Here is a 19,175-nt window from a genome sequence, read left to right as displayed (position 1 = left end):
AGATATGGAAGAAAGAAAAATAAAGTGAGAACACGAAAGGGAACGAGATATAAAGTAAATAGGATGAATGAATAAAGAGAGAAAAATGAAGATAAAATAGATTAATTGTGATAGCGAAAGAAAGGGGAAGTAAAGAGTTGAGCTGAAGAGGAAGAGAGAGAAACAAAAGAGAAGAGCAGAGAAAAGGGAGAAAATGGGAAGAATATGAGGAATAACAGGATGTGAGGAGAAAAGGAGGGAAAGGAAGGGAGGGAGAGGAGGAAAAGGAGAGAGAAGGGGGAGAGTGAAAGAGAGTAGCAAACAAGAGGGTAGGAGGGAAGAGGATCAATGCTGTTACGCTGCAAACTGCTATGTATATGCCACTATTATTTTCTTTCACTCCGAGAATTGTGTGTGGAAGGAAACTTTCACGACGCGCTTTCGTCTATGCGAAATGGTACGTTGGTCGATGTATGTAGGTCGCCTCGTTGCTCGCTAGCTGGTATGAGTCACGGAAGGAGATGCGCCAGATCGCGGAGTTGGACGGAACAACTCGATGTCAGTAGATCAGCGTTTATCAGATTTGCAATGCGCTGAGGGGTGAAATGACGAATTTTCGACTTGACGATGGATACAGTATAATTTTCAACAGTTTAGCTCGTATATGATAATTAGTATAAATGTAAATCTGCATCGAAAAAATTTGCATTAAAAAGTTAAAAGTTTAATTATCAATTTATGTATCTTATTTTTAATTTATTTTTACAGAATCGGATCTCCCTTTTTGGATCCGTTTAATCAAACTGACATGTCATTTACATAGCAATTATTGACATTGCATATTATATAAGATCGCCACATTGTTTATACAGTTGCGATATTAGCCTATGTCAAGTTTGGTTAAGGCTTGTTTGAGCTGCCGATAAATTGGTATTAATCGTTAGACATTTATCACGCAACGATAAACCAACAGACAATACTGCCAAACTGTTCTCTTTTCGCAATTTCTTTTTTCTCCCAAACAATAGTAATATGCATCACATATACTTAGAATTCATGTTACTGTATTCCAATTTTAGGCTAATGATTCTTAAATTGGTCGTTCTCTTATGATCTACATTCCTAATACAGAAAGAATTCCAACGGAAGTGATGTGCGGCGCACGCTCGTTTTTTTTTTCCATAGCGTTTAGTACGCATGATCGTTCGTTGGGTGGACATGAAATCTCATAATATTATCATCATTGTCGACAATAACGATGGTGAGAATGGGGGTCGTTCGGTATCGCATTCACCGGTACGAGGACCCCGATCGCCCACGATTTATCATCCCTTCCTGTCCCCTTTCTTCATTGCCTTCTTCGAGCCACCTACTTTTTTCGCAGCATGTTAACCTTCTCTCATCCTCTGCGACGAGCAGTCTGCCTTATCCGCAGAGGGGGGAGAAGAGTAGAAACTCCCGGGAGTGCGGGGTAGGTTGCGAGGTACACACTAGAGTGAGATGGGGTGCACCTCGCTGCCCAGTTTGATTACGCAACAACCATTGATCTTCTCGGCCTGATAGTTAAAACCTTAAGCTTTCTTGAGGTAAACTTACGTCAGTCAGCTTGTTAGGTGAGCCAAAACAGATTGTCTGAAAATGATTTACAGGATTAAACAGAGATAATTTTTTTTTATTAAATCTCAAAGATATTGGAATATATATGCTGAATTTCATTTACCTATTTAATTTTTTATCAGTGCATTTGATCTTGGTTTTTATCCGTCTAATGAGACGATGATAAGATTAAAGATAAACATATTGTAGCAATATTATTATTTAACATTTAGCCAAGTATTATTATTTGGTTCTTTTTAACTTATTTTGATATCCATTTATGATATGAAGCTTGACACAAAGCTTGACATAAATAGGAGGGAGATTTTATCGGATTAAATGGTCTGTATTTTACTATAAAAGAATTTTTTTTTAATTAGCATGTTACCAGTATACTACTGTAAATATACTGCTGAGTGATGTAATACATTAGTTAAATTCTTTTTATTGTGTCACACGCATTATAAAATATTTAAAAAAATATATTTAATTAATTTAAGAAATTTTATTTGGCGTAATTTTAACTTAATGAGAATAAGTGCTTAAATTATAAATAATGCATATTTTGTAACACATATTTTCAAGTAGTAGTAATTGGGAAGATGAAGAAAAATACAATAGTAACACAGAAAATACAAAAAAACAGACTGAAGACTAATTAGAGGACAGAAAATCTATAGTGCAACGAAATATAAAAGAGTTAAGTGAAAGGCACGTAGAAAAGAGACCGAAGGTACGCCTAAACGAAAGCTCATATATGCATGGAAAATACGTGCGCTCGCGGCTGCACGCTAGACTTCGTGATCGGGACAAACGAGACAGCGGCGACGAAGACACAGTTCCAGCGCGGTGTAGTGTGGCGTGGCATGGCGTAGCGTGGTATGACAAGGCATGGTCGAACACGGAGATGTGCAGTTCTAGGTAGGGTGAGGACGCGGAACAGAGAGGGAAGGGTTTGCGCGAGATGGAGAACGACAGAGGTGGCCGCTCACCGAACGTGTGTGAGGTGGTCGGGTGGTGAAAGGTAGAGGACATCCTCGCGCAGGGGGACGCGCGCAGCTTGCTGGCCGCTCCAGTGAGCGAAGCCGCGCGCGAGACGAGGAAGAAGGCACGGCGGAAGCGAGCCGCTTCTGTCTTCGATTCGCGATACTCCCCTATGCGTCGTGCTCCCACCACCACCACCACCATTGCCACCACCACCACCATCACCACCACCACCGGCGACCTCCACCACCTCTGTCTAGCTCGCGGCTCGAGGAAGCGGAGGAGAGAGAAAGGAACGGGAGGAATAGTCCGGGTGGAGTGAGAGAGGTGAGGAACGGTGAGAGGAAGCTCGGTCGACACGGTGTGGTGTCCTCAGACGAGTTCTCGTCGGCGTAGCGCGAAGGCGTGGAGCCGAGAGAACCACTCGCTGGCCTCCCGGTCGCTCCTCGTGGCGGCCGTAGGTATACGCGGAGGGACAAGAGTGAGCGGAGCAGCCGGAGTGGCCCGAGCCGCGGGCGGACGGTGGTGCCAGCGCGCACGAGTGCCAGTTTCGCGGAGAAGTGCGTGCGCGAACGAAGCCGCGGCCTCCCCGGTCGGTCGGCGCGGTGGCGGCGGTGCCGAGAGGTGCAATCGCGCTCGAGATTTACCAGGTGCGGTGAAGTGAAGGTGCGAAAAAGGCGTTGTCGTCGTCGTCGTCGTCGTCGTCGCGAGAGAAGACGCTCTCTCCTCCTGTACGATGATCAATCCGAGGCGGGTTGGACGGACGAGCTGCCTCAGCTGCCGCCCGTCCCATTCGATCTGGCGCGGCTGGTCGTTCTCGTCGTCGAGCGTCAGCGATCGACAATGAAATTCGGCGAAATGCGCGAGGACATCAGCATCACTTGATCCTGGGACGCACCGTTCACCTCGCCCCGCTGCGCGCGTTCTCCTGCATCGGAGTCTTCCTTCGAAACGGGGCGTATAAGACGCGATAAGGGTGGGAAAGATCGAGAGACCCGGAGGAGAATTGGAGGAACGGAAAAGAGAGAGAGACGAAATACGGAATAATCGGGATAAGGGAAGAGAGAGGTAGGACGGAAAAGGAAATAGGAAGGCTGACGAGTGATGAAACAGGAGGAAAGGGTTGAAAAGCTAGGAAGAGAATAGACAGAGTCAGCAGCAGGAGCAGCAGCCATTTTGGTCGTGCGTTCTGCGCTGCCGCCGCTAAATACCTGATCACAAGTGATCATTGGTGATCTCGCGACGAATTTGGTGAACCCGTGTCGGATAATATCGTAGGTGGTGCAGAGTGACGTCCGTGACAGGGGGATTCACGCGAAAAAGGGGTTGGTATGCGATGAGAAGGAGAGAACGGCTCGAGGAAGCGTGTGTGTGGAAGAGGGAGTGGGAGATAGTGTGAGCAAGAACAAAGAAGAGTGGAGAAGGGCGGCGAGGGTGGCGGGGTGGGACCATCGAAGGGTGCGTGTTGTGCGGGGGTGCACCGCTCTCCGGTGGCATGGGGCTCGGGAGGGGGACTCGCCCCCTCTCGTAACCGCCGCGAAGCGCCAAGATTTCCCGCATCGAGTTCATCGAGAAATGGGGGCTGACCCCTGTCCTCAAACCGAGGCAGGACCTACGCCCCCACCGGAATGGTGCGGAGGAACACGGCGACACGAGGTAGGCCGAGCCGAGCGGCCGCATTCAGTAGCGAAAGTACGACATAGAGGACTGAAATGCGATGAAAATGTTGTCGATGCTAGGATGACAGGTCATTTGAATAATACATAGCGATAACGATTGCGGGATATATTCTTGTCAATCGGCACCCCAGCCATGATTTATGAAATTCTTCAGTCGCGTAGATCGTAAGGGATTTTAGTTTCTTGAATTTATAAAGTGATGGATTATAATTTCTGGAAATTAAAATCCTGAGAAAGCTGCGATACACGTTTCCGCAAGACTGAACTGTAACGATAGGTAGTGAGTCATTTGAATGTGTACATATATAGAGAAAATGAAAGTATCCCAATTATCGTTAATAGCGGTTGCCGTAGTATGCTGTGCTAGGTTTTAGAATTTATCGATTTACAAAATATTTGACTGTTTAAAGTTTTAGGATTCATGATATATGTAGAATCTAATAATCGCTTGCGATCTTAAAATTTCAATTAAGTTTCATGCATCCTTAGATCCATAAATTTATGAATTTAAAAATATTTAAGGTTTTTGAATTTTGAGATTCTTGGACGTTAGCTGTAATTGTTGAGCTGCATGCGAACAGTAAAATAGATTTGTAAAAAAATATAGATGTGTGCACCAAAGACGAGCATTGAAATTTCACGGCGCACGCTTGGTTTGTTATAGCTCTTGGCTCTTATGTAAACCTTATCTTTTTTTGAGTTTTATCTCTACAATAAAACGTCGTTTAGGTTTCCCTGGAATCTCGTCCTCGCATTACTATATGTACCTAATCATCATCGATTTAATATAATTGAAGTATTATATAACATGCTATATTGTTATTGGCGCTCAAACCAATAATGTTAAATAAATTCCATTAAAATGTTGTTTTATTATATTGAAATCCGTTAACTATAAATATAATCAGTATGTATCAGAAACTCAGTCTTCAATCAATCCAATTTAATAAAGTAATAAACTGCAGCTGCATAAACTTTAACTACTATATTTTTTAACATATAAATATTGACTTCAATTTTAGGACAGTTGAATTTTACTATCACATATGTTTTACGTCTTATTATTATCGAAATTAATCTAGACATCGTTATTGATTATTTCAAGAATCTGAAATAGATGCATAATTTCTGGTTGAAACTCAAAGTTCATATTCTAAAATTCGAAACAAGCTTTAGAATTAAAATAATTGTAATTAAAATATGTTAATGTGTTATCTAAAATATAAGGTTGTTATTAAGCTGTTATAAGCTGTTATAAGTTGCTATAAGCTTGTTATAAGTAAAAATAGATACAAACATTTGTAAACCAATTTTAAGGATTCAATGAAACAGGGGTAAATATATGATATAATTTTCTTGACTACGTCACACATTTATTGCGACACTGTCATTGTTGGAGTATTATGTCTATATTAATGTTAAGCTCATGGATATAAATAATGTTAAAAGCATGATACTCTTTTTTTAAAATAAATTTGCAATTTCTCGAAAAAAATTATAGATTAAACAAATTATTAGTAGTTTTGCTACATAAACATCAGTCATCGAAACAATAAAACAATATAAACTTAACCGACAGCCGCATTGCGCTTAACCTGCTTTCTGTTAATGGCAGACTTTAAAATGCACTTCCAGATACTTGTGATTTGCGAGGAAACTACGTATTCGAGAGAGGGAAAGAAAAATATAGAAAGCAGAGCAATATTTTTCTCGATGATCGTTGCGTCTATTTTCGTTTACGGTTCACGATACGATTTGTACAATTATTCCGCATCTCGCGGCTGATTTATTCCCAACATTTTTTTCCTTAGAAAAAAGGCCAAAGGAGAGGCGTAACAATGATCAATGAGCCGATCTAATAATAAACTGAACAATCACACACCCGATAATCGCACGCGTGTTTTTGTCTTCATTTCCTCTGCGCGCTTTAATCTATAAATAATTATTTGAGATTTAACTCTTTCTGTGGAGAGCCACAGAAAGTCTTTTAAAATAAAAAGTACTAAAGCATTTTGATATTTTAAAATTGTAAAAGCGAAAATGATATAATTGAAGGATACAGGGAAAAAACAATCAATTAATGTCCATTCGGAGTAATTTTGATAAACGCAATTTTAAGTTTTAAAACATCAGATATCTTAGGAAGCTATTGAAAAAATTAGTACAAAATTTAGTAAATATCGGAATGCAGCCTTAGTGTTTACTTAATTACTGAAACGTTACTTAATAAATTAATACTTAATTAATAAAACACACACATTACTTAATAGAACATTAAAAAAATACTTAATAAAATATTAGTTTACATTGTACGTTGGATTCTGATGACTTTTCCCCGTAAACGCGTGAATTATGATTGTTTTCCTTCCTAGTACATCTTTTGGTCATATTTCCAATGAATTGTAACTGTTCTTGATCAAAACAGATACAAATTATGAAAGTTCTTTGAAAATGCCACAAGATATGTATGTATAATCAGATCAATTTCGACAAAAAGTGGACTTTGATCGTTTCTCTCCTTCAATTGTTATTTCGAAAAATAAATTTTGTGATGGATCGGATGATTTACAACGCTTGGAGAGAAATGTATAGACTGCACATATGGTGGAGTGTTAGCACTTCAGCGGAACTTTAGCGGAAGAAAACAGTATCAAAGAAACGAGTAAATGGAAACATGATGCTTAATCACAACACACCGTATGCTCGAGTATTTACGTTAATAGAGGCGAGGTGGTTAAATATCGTGGTGTTAAACCTCGCCGCTAAAAATACCATTTCCCATTTCTGACTAGCAGCTATCTTTAGGACAGGAGCAAAGCATTCCTCCTTCGCCGAGGATTCCCGTGGAATGCGTTGCTACGATTCCCTCCACGATTCATTGCCGCGATAATGAATTCTTTCAAGCTGTTAGGGGAGCCCACGTTTAGGGGATACGGGGTTTAGGGACAGATACATATATATACGTCTTCCTACATATTTTCTTCCCGGAACTGCCGTGAAGAAAATTGGTTTTATTCAGATTGACGCGGTGTGAATACAAATACATACTCGAGAGATTCGATATGAGGAAAAAAAAACCTAATATACACGTACGATGATGGAACTACGTATTCAACGAGGCGACAACTTCTGGAGAAATAAATAAAAAGAGTGTATCTTCTATCTCTGTCTATATCAAGATGAATATCTAAATTATTGGTATTCTCTATTTATTTGCGTCTCACGCGCGTGTACGACTCTCTTTTGACGTATGTACTTGAACTCATGTATATACGCACGCAAGAAGAATGCACCCTTCGCGTGGGCGTCCGTCACGTGCGTGCTTATCACGTGCGAGGGCATTCGCACTCGTGTGTTTGCATCGGGCTGATATGACGTTCTTGTTTAAAGTGTCGTATGTGTTTCAATGTGCGGAACATGATAGCGCCATTGTCTTCGAAAAATTGTATCCAAAGCTTACTTGATATTTTAAAAAAATTTCATATTTAATATTTAATAATCTAAATATATCTAAAAAAAATGGAATTTTGTAATAATTTCATTAAATCGATTTCCCCAATATAGGTGATTAAAAACTAGTTTAATTTAAAAAGTTCGTTAAAGGTTTGATCATTAAATTATCGTGCAAGAAATCTATTGTGAAAATTTACAATACCGTATTTGACCTAAATGTGCAGAATTACAATACAGTGTAATATCTTTAAATCGCATTTTCACCAAATAAATCTTTCAATTTTCTTCCCCGTTAATATTTGCTTCTCTCGCACCTTTTCGTTTAATGTAACTTCATAAAGATCGTCAAGGGCTGCTGCCGCATCGCTCTGCAGTGGCCTCTCTATTATTCGTTGGATCGCACTCGATGCAGCGGAAAAATGTGGACAACGTATTAAGAAGCGAAAAGTAGTACGACGAGGTAGCTCAGGCTTCTTGAGAAAGTTCTGAATTAATGATGAAGTCAGGACCAGAAACTAGAGACGAATATAGACCTAAAAATTCTCAATAAATATATGAATTTGTTAGTTAAAAGATATTTTTCTTTACTGAAAGTTTATAGTATAAATTTTAGTAATGTATCTCTTCTAATTTTTATATTTATTAATTTTTATTAATACGTAAATTTAGTAATATTTTTTTAGCATGTCAATTTGCTATTTTGTCAGTTTTCAGTTTGTTTAGCTTTTAATTTTTTGTATACAAAATATATAATCATTTTATATATAAAAGTAATATTTATGAAGTTATTTTTAAAATTTTTGTTTGTCCAATAAATTCTCCATTTTGACGGGACAAAAAGTTATGTTTCCAGAAATAAAATAGTTGTATTAAATTTGAAGAGGATATCAGGATGTTATTAAGACTTCGAATTCGATTTTACCTTTTTTAAAGGATCGGGTTAACTTCCTTCTTAAAAATTTGTGTGCAGTCAGCTTTTTTGTCTTTCTCCCCGTCGATCTCTTCTTTTAATATGGGTCAGCCTGATTATGCCGAGACATGAATGGTCGCGTAAAAATAAGAAGAGCGATGCTTCATGTAGGCGAAGTGTTGCGGATAAAGGGGAGTGAAGAGCGTAAGAGCTTAATAAATATTTAAGGCTCTCCATTTCGTCGTTTTTTGACGAGAGAGAAATTGTGATACGCAAGGTAATAGTCATACTACTCATGCTTTGCTATGGATTGGAATTTTATTAAATTTTAAAAGGCAGATTGGTTTTTAAAAGACAGGAACATGGTGTTTTATTAGATGCAACATGCAAATTATCGCGTTTCCACGTTGCAATTTAGTAGTTGCAGATTGAAAAATATGCTTTTGTTAAAATATATATTTTTTACCGGATGTGTCATTAGAAAATATAAATATGGATATCAATAAATTTTACGAAACATTTTTGTTTTAACAATATTACAGAGTTATATCATATTTTATTAATTATATATCCGAGTATATAATCGCCAGTTTGATAATTGCAGATTAGAAGAATGAATATTTATTCTTTTTTTTCCAACTAACCAACTTGCATAACTCATTATTTCTTTTCATCTCTTTTCTGTCTTCCAATTTATTATTCTTTTTTCAGGATACACTCGGATAATATTAAATAAATGGAATTCATTCTTTGTTGAAGTTATTACAAGACCAGATTTACCAATTACCTACTTCTTTCTTAGCTGATAAGAACCACCCATCCGTAATAAGTATCAGCTCTTTTATTACTCGGCATTATTAAATATTGGCGGATTATACTTAAATCGAGAAAAGTCATATAATAAAATGGTAAAATTCATAAACATTTTAAACAACGTTAATGGACTCCACGAAAAGAATCGGATAATAGAATAAATAAAATAAAAATGGAATCGGATATGGAATAAATAAATAAATCTAACAAACTACTATATATAATTTAATATTTATTATTTAATATCTGAAAAATTGAGGAAGATTTTAAAAATGGGAAGGTTTCTTTCGTCAAGTATCTCGTGTATGGGAACATTTTATAGCGACTTGATATTTATCATAATTATTGTGGGCGGAATAATTTACACGTGTAATAGCCTACGCATTATGCTTGGTGGCGAAATGTCAAAATGATGTAGTGCACACCGTGTACGATAGTAATCAAGACATACAGGAGAATCAATTTTTTCGAATCATAATCTGGATCCTGTTTCAATTCCTTGGGATTGTAAATGCTCGCACATTACGTCGGGTGCATAAAAAAAACATGCAACAATGTGGATTTATTAATAAGCTTCGCGGTGCCTCTGCAATGCTGCGCTTCGCGTATGGAAACATTAGAATTATTTCTTATCTTTCTTATTCTCTTAGCAGATAGTCACAATCACGTTACGAATGATTAATAAATATTACAATATTAGAATTTGCCTGTCAAACAATTATTGTGAGAGCTCCCTTTTTATAGATTTTCTGAAATTCCAATGAATTATTGAAATGTCGCGGGCACGCCGAGGGTTCACTTGTCGCACGTGAAATTCTTCTCCATGGCGGCACGTGCCATCGCAACGGTGAGATCGCGTAGTGGCTATTTTCGCCATTACGTCGCGCTATTTCCATCGTCGCGCGCTCCGGGGGTACACGGACTTCAAAATTGATGTTTGTCCTCGTCGCATCGGCTTTCCATTGACGTCCCAAAATAAATCGCCAATCGACGTAACCCCCGCCAGATATATCGACTGGATGCATCCTCGCTTCTAAATCGGGCGGCTCGTAAAGTAACGCCAACTAGCCGTGGGCGACTTTTACATCTTACACAAGTGGACTATTCGACGATCGCAGTCCTAAAAACGCTAACCCGAAATATTCCGGTATAGCCTCGAGTGGATCAAGTTCTTCCGTTCAAAATCTTTCGTATCGCGAAGAACGAGGCGAGCAAGTAGAAAACAATCACGATTCCGCAATAAAGAGCTTATCGATCGTATTATTGCCCCACAGCTCAATTTCACGATTCTTCGTCTCCTCCAGTTCTTCTAATGTTAAAACTCGATAAAAGACTGATGTTTTGTTCATGAAATATTACGTATTTTTCTTGCTTATCAGACAGATATATAATATTTTCAATATTACCGTAAGCACGTTTTAGATTCATTGAAGCTTTTAAGACAAATCATAAATTACTTCCGGCATATTATAGCAACGACTAAAAATTTGTTCGTCAGTAATGATTTTCCGTCCTGAAATCGCTATGGGGGAGTATTTATTCAGACGAATAAACTTTTGTGAGATAAGAGTTTCTTTACAAAGATCAATCGAGGTAATTTTTGGAGCTCTCGGAGGGACGATTATTTTTTAATTCATCCTCAAAAGATATCACCTAAGCGCCCAAGCATCCACGCGCGTCTGATTACACGTGATTTACTAGCTTAGTATACCATTCTGTTCGTGATTTAACTAAGATTTAAGAGGAAATTTTATTTAAAAGCTGAAAATGGACAGAGGCCAACTTAACTCAGTGTATTATTTTGCTTCTGATTCACACCATTATTCTCAAAGTCGTTTGATATTTTTGAGGACATTCAATCCAACTGTTTCGATCGCTCGACAGGTTAATTATGTGCCTGGCAACCTTTACCAACGTAATTTCCGATTGTCGCTCTCGACATTCACCCAAATCGCGTATCTTCGATCTGTTTGACTATCATCAGTACTGACGCGCATTGCACTCATCGATTGCTTGACACACTTTCGACACGCCAATTCCAGTAGAGATTGCCAACAAGTAGATACGTTAACACGTAGATTATTTATTATAGATTATAGATATGCATCGTGTGTTTCTATTTTTATTGAACCCGTTAGAACATCAAGTCTAGCAGCCTCTGGTAGACACGTACACCACGCGTTCACCTGTTAGTCTATTAATAAGACAGGCCCGCGGACCACTTTCTGGTAAACTGAAAGTGTATGTGCCTGATACAGGGTGGTTAAAAAAAAAATCCAACATTTATATATGGAAATAACTTTTTTGGAGAAGCAGAACTGATGACGAGATATCACGAGCAACAAATGTATTTTGTCTTCGAAGAGTCTCCACTTGTTTGCCATCATTGTCAACGCATTCTTGGAATCTTCTTCAAGTGGTCTTCAGAGCTCTGAGGTATATTTCTTTGGGTGTTGCAATCACATTTGTAATTTTGCACATTTGAGATCTTGCACATTGCAATGATGGTGAACAAGTGGAGACTCATTTGCTACTATGATATCTTGCGTTACCCCAGTTCTGTTTCTCTAAAAAAGTTACTGCCATACAAGTGTTAACATTTTTTTTAAGCACCCTGTATAGTACAGACGAACTATTTAATATTTATGATAAAATGAAGAATCAACAGAAAGCTCAAACAGTGTATCAACAGAATTTCGACAATTTTAATTTAATCTACGATTTATAACTTTATTAAATCTATAATTTTAACTTACGGTCTCCTAATGTAAAAAATATTTCAATCTAATAAATTCTTGTGTCACATTTAGTGACGGTCCTGGAATAGTTCTGTATGCGCTGTACAAATTTTATTAGACTACTTCAGACTAGATCAGCGTATAAATTTCTTTCTAATCTAGCGTAATGTAGTAATTTCTATGAGAGAATTCTTCCTCTGATCTATAAGGCTGTACGTCATGTATGTGTCAGGTGAATACTGAAATAACGGTGCGCGGTATAACTTCTCGAACGTGCTGTCAGAGAGTTATTAACGACGTTATGACTATGATTATTATAGATCGCTGCCGAAACTCAGCAGCCAGGACGAGGATGGGACGAACCCCCACACCCAATACACAGGCGTCACACACTTCGAACCCATACCGCACGATCATGACTTCTGCGAAAGGGTCGTCATCAACGTGAGTGAGAATTTTGGCATTTTAACCGTTTCGGATCTCGCATCCCGCCGCCTTTCCACGATACTTCCAGAATGACGAACAGTCATGCAAATGACCTCACCAATTGACGTATCGCAGCGCGTCTCGTCGCTCTGAGAGAAAATATATTCCTTACATTATAATATTTTTTTTGTTTTGTGTCAGGTTAAAGAATTCTTAAAGAGACATGTTAAAAACTTTTTGGCTCTTTATTACCATTGGCGCCACCGATTCTCGGAGGTGAAAAATGACTCCGGCTCCGAATGCCAAAAAAGTTTCGTCTTTACGGAGCCTTGGCACCACGGATCTTTAATCTCTCGCGAATTCTTGGTGCCGTAAATCCTAGATTCGACGGTTCCCAAGGCAAAGGCAGTAAAATATGCTACTGATCTCTCATATGTAAATATAATTCCATTTTTAATATATATTGTTCTCTAATCTGTTTTCTTTTGCTCTCTCCTCGTTTTCTGTAACAAGTTCTCTTTTATCACTATGAATTACCGCGTACGTTTATTACGTAGGTAATTCCAGTCCGGTTCGGCATTCACACGCTTCCTTTTCTGTCTTTTTTTCTTTCTTTTTTTTTCACGAAGTGAGATTAGTCTCAAGACATGAAATGACCTACAGACTGCGTTTTGGCGGTCATCCAAGTTCGTCTTGGAATCAGAGGCGATATAGAATCAAGGTTATATTGTGTGAACGGAATTATCTGTCCTCGCGCGCGGATGACACGACTGCATTGCGCCAATTACAACAATCGATTCAATCGATGCATTTCACTCGATTTTTTTTTCTTTTTTCCCCTCTTTGTCTCAACATGGTGGGCACGTGAACCTCGACGGAGGTCAAAGCACGCCGCATGACGTACGCGTGGGTGAAGCGTGTGGGTGTAAGAATCGGCGTGCAACGTGCACTCTAATATATAACATATATGCCTTCTATTCTGTCGATAAGAGCAAAATATTAAAAGCGTTAAAATGTAATCGAACATTATCTAAATAATATATTTTAATTTTTTTTCCCTTCATAGTGATAAAAGTGCTTTTGATCTCCTTTTGTGAAGGCACGTTGTTCCTTTATGACGAATGGGCCATGCAATGGTTATCTTTCCTACTCGTTGATCCTTGAGCGTAATTTTATTCACGAAATACAGGTTCGTACAGAGCGGAAATACGTTCGTTGCTGGATTTACATTTTGCTGCCTTTACTTTTTTCTTTCTGTTTTCTTTCATTTCTTCTTTTTATTTCCATTTCACTGTGAACATAAGTTTTGATTTTTCTCGTGTATTCGGTTCTCCAAGAATAAATGACTTCATCGACTCGTTATTGTTGAACAAAAATTACCGAAATCTTTATGTGTTCCTCATTAAGTAATTAATTAAAAACTTGCAACATTTTGTGCAAAAATATTAGAAGAGAAATTAATTCTGTTGTTTGTCTTCAAATTAATACTAAGTTGATTATAGTTCACTCAAATACGGTTCTAGATTCTTTCGTTCTTTATCTTATAATTCATTATTCAGACATATTTTTGTTCTCGCAATATCACAATTTCTTAGTAGTAGAGTTGTTGATTCAACGTATCCTTCAAGATTAAAAATATCTTTTCAGACTAGCTCCATACCATTCTACGTAGCAAATATTCAATTCTATAGTTTTCCAATGTTATGGCTCCATTGTGTGAATCTTTCGTGGTAAATGCGTTGTTTATCATCAATATAAATTCTCGATTTGGTCATAGACTTGGGGCATTGACAAAAGGTACCTTGAACATTGGTACTAACATATATTAATATAATATAATATAATATATAATATGTATAATATATGTATTTCCTAAAAAATTTGAGAACCTTCAAATTATCAGACTACTGAACATAAGTTAACATCAACGTTTGGTGGGTGGTCCACTCACGATCGATGTGACAATCCCTGATAATACGTTAGTCCCTTTGTGAAACGAGCAACCCCCCGACAATCACCCGCCCCCCGTTCCAATTAATCGCTCGAACGGTGCGCCCCGCCCAGCGTGGCGCCACCGTACCAATAATCGATTATTGCAATCGACAGGTGAGCGGGCTACGGTTTGAAACACAGCTGCGTACGCTGAACCAATTTCCGGACACGCTGCTCGGCGATCCGACACGGCGGCTCCGATACTTCGATCCACTGCGCAACGAATACTTTTTCGATCGGAATCGACCTTCCTTCGATGCCATACTCTACTACTATCAGAGCGGCGGCCGCCTACGCCGCCCGGTCAACGTCCCGCTCGATGTCTTCTCCGAAGAAATCAAGTTCTACGAGCTGGGCGAGATGGCTACCAACAAGTTCAGGTACGAACCGCCGGCTGTCTGGTTCTCAGGGATTTCGCGCGCGTAACCCAGTTATTGCAATTAAAGTTGGTGTAAACGTCAGATTCCTCGATTCTCTATAAATCCTTGAGTCTACAGACATCTTCGTTTCCTAACATCAAATATTTTTATATCTATAGTCTTCCCGAAACGGATTACATCTTTTTACTTCGATGTATAGATTGTTTTTTTTTTTACCAATTTAAAGTGAACTTGTTTCTAGACATTTGATTTGTGATTCTACATTTTTAGTTCTATAAGAGATTCTAGCTGGATTTTGTATCCAAACTTTGTTTCTGTAGACTCTCAAAAGAGAACTTGTATAAACATTGTATATCACCGCAAATACAGATACAAGCATAGTCTATAGAAAACTTAAAAGGAGTAAGCCAGTATTGCGGTAGTTGCGGTACTAATGAAGTAACAATCGACCAAACAGGGAGGACGAGGGCTTCATTAAGGAGGAGGAGAAGCCGCTGCCGTCGCACGAGTTTCAGAGGAAGGTCTGGCTCCTGTTCGAATATCCGGAAAGCTCGCAGGGTGCCCGAGTGGTCGCCATAATCTCCGTCTTCGTGATCCTCCTGTCGATCGTGATCTTCTGTTTGGAGACGCTACCCGAGTTCAAGCACTACAAGGTCTTCAACACGACGACGAATGGCACGAAAATCGAGGAGGACGAAGTGCCGGACATCACGGACCCGTTCTTCCTAATAGAGACTATCTGTATCATCTGGTTCACGTTCGAGTTAACAGTGCGCTTCCTCGCCTGCCCAAATAAATTCAACTTCTTCCGTGACGTAATGAACATCATCGACATCATCGCGATCATTCCATATTTCATCACCCTCGCCACGGTGGTGGCCGAGGAGGAGGACACGCTGAATTTACCCAAGGCGCCGGTAAGCCCGCAGGACAAAAGTACGAACCAGGCGATGTCCTTGGCGATACTCAGGGTGATCAGGCTGGTCCGAGTGTTCCGGATATTCAAGTTATCCAGGCACAGTAAAGGCCTCCAGATCCTCGGGCGGACCCTCAAGGCCTCCATGAGGGAACTCGGGTTGCTCATCTTTTTCCTTTTCATCGGTGAGTTTAATAACGTTCTACGAACGATTAGCGATAAGAATAAGACGAGAATTGAAGATTTATTATTCATTTTATATGAATTACGTTTACAAAAGCTGCAAGATAGATATATAATAATAGACACCTACATTTATCTGGATTCGATATTTGCAGATATATTAAAGCGATATATGTATACGAGTACTTTTCCCATTAATTATATTATAACTTATTAAAAATATATTAATTAGATAATTTTATTGTATATACACTCCAAACAACACAATGTCCAAAAGAAAGACATAAGACGTCCTAATGACGTCTTTAACCCTACATTCCGGTCCAGTGGTCCGCTAAACGTTTTTCGGTTTTTTAGTTTTCATATAATAACATAATTTTTTAGTTTCCTTATAATAAGTTTATCATGAACTATTCAGACTCTGTATTTCCAATTCTTATATTACATAAAAATATTAATTAGAATGAAAATGATGGAATAAAGTGTGGCTCGCTAGGGTCAAGACGTTTTATGCCCCGATTTTGGACATTGTGCTGTATGGGACGGAATATAATTTTAATAATACTCAAATTGTATTGGCTTATAAGGACTTATAATTAATCTAAAGAGATTAATTAAATTAAGCGGGAAAAATCTAGGAAGGGAAAGTCAGGAAAAGAGAAAAGGAGAAGGAAAAGGAAAGAGAGAGGCAATATCGAAAAATAGTACATTTCTTGAAAATAGGGAAGCTCAAAATAGGAAGATCAAGCTTTTGTAATTCCAGCTTCGAAACCTATGGTTCTTAGTATTTAATCGCTCCTGCGGGATTTATGGCATCGCTCTATCGAGCATAATCGGAAACTTTCTTCTTCTTCTTCTTCTTCTTCTTCTTCTTTTTCTTCTTTTTCTTCTTTCTCTTGAATTAGGGTTGAGCTTGTTTTTCCAACTTTATGGCGTCTCTTCCGAGGCTTATTGCTGGTCTTGTGAACATTCATTTTTGTTTTACCGTGGGTAGGCTGCTAACCTTGCCCATAAATCTTTCTCCTTCGTCCGGACTTAGGACCGACAGTGTTGACTCCTGAGCTACTCACTCACTCGTCACACAGGCGGAGTAAGCATATATGGGATAATGGTCGGGATCCATTGATTACTAGTCGATCGCTTTTGTATAGAGCCACACGTCACCCCCAAAATTGTTTACTTTTGCCATTGCAAGTTATTATTGAAAACCGTTTAAAAGATTGAGGTTTAGTTTTAAGAATTTAAAGGTAGCAAAATGCTGTCATTTCTTATATTTTACGAATAAATTTGTTATTTAAATAATATTTGTTGTTGTTTAAAAATCATATGTTGTCACTCTATCGATTTTATTTTTAGATTAGATTTTTTTAGTTTCTTTAAAATAATTTCTTTGTAATTGATTGGTTGTGTCAATATGTTCATAATAAGACTGTCATTCAAAATCCGTAAATTGATTCATAATAAGTGAAGGTTGAGAGATATCACAACACAAAGTAACATTTTGGGAAATTCTAATAAAATCTAACTATTTTTGGCTCAATTTTCTAAATTTTACCTAACACACAGATGCAACTATTAAAATATTACTATTTTCCAACAACACTTTTACAAATAAGATTGGACAAATGTACAAATTGTTTTTTCACATTTAATGGTGTTAACCCTTTTTAAGAATAAAATTCTATAGAACCAATGACTTTAGTCTTACATGGAAAAGTTCCTGTTATTAGATATGCCAACATACAATAAGACGACAATAATACAAAACTTCTAGAAATGATTTTTTTGCTATTAAAAGACGAGCCGCAAATTCTCATCAAGGAAATTACTTGATTGATTTCTAAACTGAAAGTTGAATCAATTCGGAAATTGATTGAAAGGGAATCAGTTGATTCTATAGTTTTAGAATGTGGACAGGTCCAAGTGTTCCAGGTGTAATCACGAAATCATCTAGATTGGATGATTCTAGTAACTGAGTCGTGTGCTCACAACGTATATACTATGTGGACGGTATCTAGGTGCGATCAGCCGATTACCTGGATTATAAATAATTCTGTTTAATCCTGGGATGTGGGATAAAGCGTATAACCACATGGACGATTCCAGATGCGATCAGGAAGACGAACGGATCGGACGATCTCAGTAGTCGGATCCTCGCCTCCTCGCGAGACCGATGTATACGACGCGCGTGGACGATGACGTATACCGTCCTGACCCGTGCCTTCCTCTTGTGTGCGTTGCAGGTGTGGTGCTGTTTTCGTCGGCGGTCTACTTCGCGGAGGCCGGCACGCAGGACAGCTTCTTCAAATCGATACCGGACGCGTTCTGGTGGGCGGTGGTCACAATGACGACCGTGGGATACGGGGACATGAGGTACAGAGCCACCGGGGGCGTTAAACCCACTGAACCGGTGTTTTCTTCCTTGCATTGCAGGTGTGGTGCTATTCTCGTCGGCGGTATACTTCGCGGAGGCCGGCTCCGAGAATTCGTTCTTCAAGTCCATTCCGGACGCGTTCTGGTGGGCCGTTGTCACGATGACGACCGTGGGCTATGGTGACATGACGTATGATGTACTCACTTTCATTTAAGACTTTAGTTAATGCCCGCAAAACAATGATGACCGCTTTAGGTTGTCGAAAGAGGGAGAGAGGAAGAGCGAGAGAGAGAGAAAGATCGAGAGCGAGAGAGAAAGAGAGAGAGGGGGGAGGGAGAGAGAGGGAGAGAGAGAATGGGAAAGAAAGAGAGCGAGAGAGAGAGAAAGGAGTGAGTGAAAGATAGCGGGAGAGAGAGAGAAAGGAAGGGAAGGGATGGAGGGAAGAAAGGAGGAAGAGAAGATAAAGGGAGAGAAGAGAGAAGAAAAAATGGACAAGAAAATAAGAGGGATACGAGGAAAATGGAAGGGATTAGAAAGAAAGGAAGAAGGAAGAGAAAGAGAGAAAAGAGGAAGAAAGAGAGGTGGAGGATAAGACGCGAGAAAGAGAAAAAGAAAAAAATAAAGAAGGAGAGAAAAGAGAATGGAACAGATGGGAAAGGAATGGAAGGGAGAGAGGAGAGAAGAAAGGGGAGGGGGAGGGAGGGAGAGAGCGAGCGAGCGAGAGAGAGAGAGAGAGAGAGAGAGAGAGAGAG

At 39.0% G+C, this 19,175-nt stretch overlaps 1 protein-coding gene across 15 annotated transcripts in view; it reads left to right on the top strand.

The window, feature by feature from the left end:
• The window catches only part of LOC112467529 (potassium voltage-gated channel protein Shaker), a 108,612-nt gene that overhangs the window by 79,490 nt on the left and 9,947 nt on the right, over positions 1–19,175 (top strand). For 11 of the 15 annotated variants that reach the window (XM_025036194.1, XM_025036193.1, XM_025036192.1 and 8 more), the window contains 4 exons: positions 12,473–12,596; positions 14,685–14,950; positions 15,408–16,051; positions 18,483–18,612. In XM_025036194.1, the coding sequence (XP_024891962.1) occupies positions 12,473–12,596; positions 14,685–14,950; positions 15,408–16,051; positions 18,483–18,612 (1,164 nt within the window). Of the gene's footprint in view, positions 1–12,472; positions 12,597–14,684; positions 14,951–15,407; positions 16,052–18,292; positions 18,423–18,482; positions 18,620–19,175 lie in introns of all 15 variants that reach the window. The other 4 variants (XM_025036204.1, XM_025036205.1, XR_003042267.1 and 1 more) reach the window with 4 other exon arrangements.

Source organism: Temnothorax curvispinosus, unplaced genomic scaffold (genome assembly GCF_003070985.1).
Source record: "Temnothorax curvispinosus isolate PA1 unplaced genomic scaffold, ASM307098v1 QBEX01017496.1, whole genome shotgun sequence".
Classification (NCBI taxonomy): domain Eukaryota; kingdom Metazoa; phylum Arthropoda; class Insecta; order Hymenoptera; family Formicidae; genus Temnothorax; species Temnothorax curvispinosus.
This window is presented reverse-complemented; position numbering and strand designations above follow the sequence as displayed.